General features: G+C 45.7%; 1 protein-coding gene across 5 annotated transcripts in view; it reads right to left on the minus strand.

The window, feature by feature from the left end:
• Window positions 1-6,000, minus strand: part of LOC117828166 (growth factor receptor-bound protein 10-like) — a 47,721-nt gene that overhangs the window by 16,686 nt on the left and 25,035 nt on the right. For 4 of the 5 annotated variants that reach the window (XM_034705178.1, XM_034705175.1, XM_034705177.1 and 1 more), the window contains one exon: window positions 1,870-2,026. In XM_034705178.1, coding sequence (XP_034561069.1) covers window positions 1,870-2,026 — 157 coding nt within the window. Of the gene's footprint in view, window positions 1-1,869; window positions 2,027-3,429; window positions 3,785-6,000 lie in introns of those variants that run through there. The other variant, XM_034705179.1, reaches the window with a different exon arrangement.

Consider the following 6,000-nt stretch of genomic DNA (forward strand, 5'->3'; position numbering starts at 1 on the left):
CAGGAAGATGATGTCATGTATTCAGGCTGATTGCTGAGAGTGGCAAAGCTGTAAGTAAAGTACAAAGCCACAGACAAAGACACAACCACACATTAAGAGCTCACACAGACCTAACCTGCTCATTTTGCATCACCATTATACATTCATATATGTGTGTGTGCGTGTGTGTATATGTGTGTGATCCTCTTTCTTGAAGTTGAGGCCATATGATCTCAGAGTGCGGCCGATTAGAAATTGATAGTGACAGGATGTTCCAAATCGGCATTGGCCGCTTACTCACACACACGTGAAATGATAGCAGCCAGGATTTAGCACTAATTCTCTCTTTCAGATTAACTCACAAAGTCATGTTTGATTAAAACAACACACACACACACACACACACACACACACACACACACACACACACACACACACACACACACACACACACACACACACACACACACACACACATACACACACAAACATACACTAAATACACAGCATAAAAGAATATGAAGGAACGTAAATTACTTTTCTCGCAGGCAAAAGTATTCTGGATACGGTCAAGTGTTTGAATTGTACGAGTTCTCTTTAAGTATGAGCAGTGTGTGTGTGTACGTGTATGTGTGTGTGTAAGTGTATATGTGTGTGTGTGTGTGTGTGTGTGTGTGTGTGTGTGTGTGTGTGTGTGTGTGTGTGTGTGTGTGTGTGTGTGTGTATCAGAGTGGGTGCACACTGGCTGTGAGCCGGGGAATTTCCTGTGGAGGGTTAAGAAAAGATTGATTGGTTAGGAAGGCTAGGGGCTCGTCCAACGGAGGGCCATGATTGGTTCCTTGCAGCTCTGGTATGACGCTTTAGTCCAGGCCTCTACGCCCTTCCCCCCCTCAATCTTTCCCCCTCTTTCTTTCTCCCTACATCTCTCGCTCTTTCTCTCCCTTCCTCTCCTCACCTCACATTCCATCTCTTCAGTGCACTTTTTTTTTCCAGAATCGCAGATCAAGCAGCAAAGCACAAAGCGATCCTTTGACTCTAAAAATAAAACTTGGGAGTGGGAAAGCCTTACAGAGGACAAAGACAGACCCAGAAAGGCTAAAATGAATCCATAAATAAATAAATAAATAAATAAAGCATCATTCCACTAAGGTGTATGCGCAAAGCATGACTTTTGAGCATATCATTTGAAGGGAACAGGCATGCGAGCAGAACACAGAAAAAGCTTAATCCTATGACCACCACACCTCCCTCCCTGAGCTGTGTAGAAGTAATACAAGCACTCGTGCCATGCCCAAGTGAACATACACAGAGGGCACACACAAGAGAGTATCTACACCCATGCAACGACGCACAAAAGAAGTAAAGACACAGACTCGCACATACAAGACCGGAACACACCTGCGGGTAAGACGCATTCCTCTAAAACACACTACAGAGGAACACTCAGGGATGCAGGGAGACTAATAGCTTATTCAGTTGTTATTTTTATAAACAAAATGCCCTTTTTATACTTAATCAATTAACTTATAAAGCTCCTGATGTATTAAACTGGTTTGTATTGACATCTGCTCTGTAGAAATGATGTTTGCTAAAGAAGACTTTGGCTGAAAACTTCATAAATGAATGCTCTTTCTGAAAGCATAACTAATAATCAATGTGGGCTTCTATTGGGGCGGTAAGACTTATTGGAAGTCATATTGCTCTGAAGCCCCCTTTAAGTAACCCCGCAAGTCATTGCATATAACCAAGTACAACAACTTCCATTTCTGCTAAAAAATAACATAAATATACATATAGATTATAGAATCTATAATAAAAGAAAAGTGCCAACCTGTGTCTGGTGTTGACATACTCAGCCCATGTACTGGACATACACACATTGATCCTTACCAAGGCCAAGAGCAGGGTGGTGCTCCACTAGTGTCCAGGCGTTGTCATCCAGACAGTGGCTCTTGTAGACCAGGAGTTGACAGACATCTCTCGCCGTCATGTCTGCTGGGATCTCCACCACTTTGCCGGCCCCATCCTCACTCCACACCTTCACTATCTGAATACACAAGGAGAAATTATGGGAATGCTTTTAAGAGTAGTGTTGGTAGTTCGTTTTTTTTTACATGCTGAGAAAAAAAAGATTAAAAGCAGACAAAAGGTGTGATGCGGTCATGAACCACTTTCGGGAATTTAAAACTGCAGTGAAAAAAAGTGTCACACATCAGAGGCTACAATTACCTCCATGACCAAGTTTGTTGTCAAGTCCACTCATCGATAGTCGCGTTCACATCATTCTACAACTCCATCATGAGATCCGCTTTCAAAAAAAAAAAGAAGAATGATGTCCAGGAAAGGTCTGCCGGCCCCTGTGCTCTCAATTCACCCCTTTTGTCCACAGCTCAACCAAACTTGCTCACACGCACATCCGCAAATACACATGTACCTGCGTGCGCACACACTTTAGTGACACATTTCCTGTCACATGGAAATATGTCTACATTGAGTAAGCAATACATATTCACACTTGGACAGTGGTGCATTTTCATATGCTGCATTTTGTCCCTAAAATGTCACAACATGGAGCCGCACTGTGTGCAGTACAGAGCCAAGGTACCTCCCATGTTTGCGCCATTTTGAACCACTACAGAAAAAAGCCCAAAGCAACATTCAAACTGGGTTGAAATTTAGTCCTCTGTTGTTGCACGGTTACGCATAGACCAGCTGCTTCACATCACTGTATGAGCAGATTCACACACACCACACAGAGCTCACTTCCAATGCAGAGCAACACGAAAGCACACAATGGAGAGCAACTCAAACCATAGAGATGACTCTGATTATCTTCAATACATCAGAGAAAAATCACGAGTGAGCATGTGTTGTCCAAAGATACTCCTGTGCACAGCAGAGATTCTTCTATCCTGCACTTCTAAAAAAAACACCAGGGAACAACTGTTGAAAATGGCCAGAAACAAGACACAAAGCTGGTGATGGGCAAGGGCCAGACGGGGCTAAAGGGCTACGAAAAATTTAATCAAACATTCATACAACAACAACAGCAACAGTGGCCTGGAAGTGACATAAAATGCCACAAGCACTAGCACAGCAACGCAAAAAGAGACTCCAAATGCAACCACGAACAACGTCACAGCACTCTCTGCAAAGCCAGAAGACTACCTCCTTTCTTCTCACACACCCACATAAAAAGAAAAAAAAGTAATAACATGACGCAGGAGTTTTGTTTGAGAAAAGTTTCTGAAACATCGAGGGGGGAATGCAAAGGTTTTCTTTGCCTGCAAACTAATAACAATCCTCACATACATATGAATACGTACGCTCAAGCACACACAGCCAACAACGAACATCCAGTAAAGAAAGAAACGCATACGCACACACACAAGCACATACACACACACGCACACACACTCAGACACAAACACATGCACAGAAGTCTCTTACCTCCACAGCCTGAAAGAGGCAACAGTCTGGAGAGCAGGATGGCATTTTCACACTGAGACGCTCTCCAGTGACACAGAGAGACAGAGAGAGGGAGGGGGGAGGAGAGGGAGGGGGGGGGGGGGGGGGGGGGACGAGGAGGAGGACAGGAGAGGGAGGGAAGGAAGTCAGGAAGAGAGAGGGAGGGACAGATTGGCAAGGAGAATCCAAGAGAGGTAAGAGGAAAGAGGGGGGCTGGAGAGAGGAAGTGGCAGAGGAAGGACGAGAATGAGAGGGAGACAGAGAGAGAGAGAGAGAGAGAGACACAGAGAGAGAGAGAGACAGCCTGCCCCTTCTTCTCGTGCTGGGCAGCATAAAGGCTGAGCTGCGAGGAGTGGTATGAGCCGTCGCTCCTCTCCCCCCTTCCCTCCTCCTCCTCCTCCCCCTCTTCCTCCACACTGGATTAACCCAGTGTGGGATTTTTAAACGGTGAGCTGCTACCTGTCACGTACTCTACGCTCTTATCTTCAGGGCTGCGTTCTAATCCCCCACTCCCCCAAAAAGAACATTGTCAGCTCCTTTTACTGATGGCGCCGCACCAAAAGTAACAGTCTTTCTCCCTAAACACGCCCACAACTACCCCCAACCCACACACACTCATGCACACGGATAGGAAGAACAAACTACAATCACTGAGCACATACACACACACCCTTATTCTTATGCATCTACTGACATTTTCCCCGAGCTGCCTGACGGTTTTAATTTCCACCCCCTCCCTCTTATCCCCCTCATCTTCCTCTTCCTCCTCCTACTCCTGCTGCTCAGCTGTATGTGAAATACTGTGCGAGAGTGTTAGGACCAGAGAAACATGTGTAACGCACAGTGACGGTTGAGGTTTGCAGAGAGGGCAGTTGAAAACGGTGGGGTGATTTGATCTGAAGCTGTACGGATCACGTGTCGGGCGTTTGGGCTTTGCACAGGGGGTCAAGGGAGGGGTAGCAAGGGAGGGAGCAAAAGGGGGGAGGTGGTTGCTCAGCAAATCTGCCGAGCCTCTGGAGAAGGGAGAGAGAGAGAGGAAAAAAAAAGTGAGAGATGGCAAGAGAAGGGGAGAGGGAGATGAAGAAAAAGAAGGGAGGATAAGAAAGAAGAATAGAGGAGAGGGGAAAAAATGGAGGAGAAAAGAGAGGGAGAGCTATGGAGGAATGTCAGTAATGCAATACTGAGTCATAATCAGGCTCATGTGTAGAGCGCAGGCCAACCCAGCTGGCCCCTAATACAGTGTGCATGAGACTTTGAGCACAACACACACACACACACACACACACACACACACACACACACACACACACACACACACACACACACACACACACACACACACACACACACACACACACACACACACACACACACACACACAGACAGATTCTCAAAAGTGGAAGACAAAATGTAAACTATGACAATCAGCTCTGGCGTTCTCTGTTTTTTTACTTCACGGCTCGACTTCTCTCTAGTGTCACGTGCAGGTTAGCATCTATCTGGGGAGCAGGGTAACACCTTGCTCCCACTGAGAGCATATTCAAACATTAGTCAGAACAACAAATGTTCATGTTTGTCATTAGCACATAAATAAGCATGACAGAAGCTAACCTTGTGTGTCACTTTGTCTTGAATTGTCCCCTGTTCTGTTCTTACTTCTCCTTTCAATTCTTCTGTTCACATTTACGTTTCTTTGTGAACTTGTCATTTAACTTTCTAGCTCTCTTTAGCCTAGCGTTCTCAGGCATGTATTCTTTCTCAGTTTCATCTTTACATGATGAAATCCAACACACCTTGGCTTGTTCCTCCTCCCTCTGCTTTCCCTTCCCCCACTTCCTTCTTTTACTCTCCACCAGAGGAGGGTGAGGGGTACAAATGTACAGGGTTATGGGTCTCCTATGCTGCTTATAGCAACATGCACACACAACCCCCCCCACACACACACACACATATGTAAGAAGGACTTGGGGGCCACGGCAGATTGGATCGAAGGGTCATGGACAGACACCTGCATGCCTATAAACAAAGACACACATACACACGAGCACAGTATGTACGGGGTCAGGGGTCAAATACAATAATCTGCGCCTGGGACAGGCCCACTTGACCAAGAGGTTTATAGGCCCCTAAACCTATCAGGCAACACACACACAACAGATACACACACTCGTAAGTATACAAGTTAACACACGCTCACACACACATTCACACACACACACACACACACATACACACACAGATGCACACACACACACAAACAAACAAACAAACACACACACACACACACACACACACACACACACACACACACACACACACACACACACACACACACACACACACACACACACACACTCTCACACACAAGTGATCTGGTTGTTCTTAGCCAGCGCAGATCCATTCCACAGTAACACGACCCACTGATTGTAAAAGCAATTTGAGTGGAGTGGAGGGGGCAGGAGCAGTGATGGCCACTCCCTTTCTTTATACAACAAATGTAACATCTTAATCAGCTGATCAGCTCTGGGAAGTTTGATGTGTCTCTGATTTTGG

The sequence above is a fragment of the Notolabrus celidotus genome, chromosome 16 (assembly GCF_009762535.1).
Source record: "Notolabrus celidotus isolate fNotCel1 chromosome 16, fNotCel1.pri, whole genome shotgun sequence".
Taxonomy (NCBI): domain Eukaryota; kingdom Metazoa; phylum Chordata; class Actinopteri; order Labriformes; family Labridae; genus Notolabrus; species Notolabrus celidotus.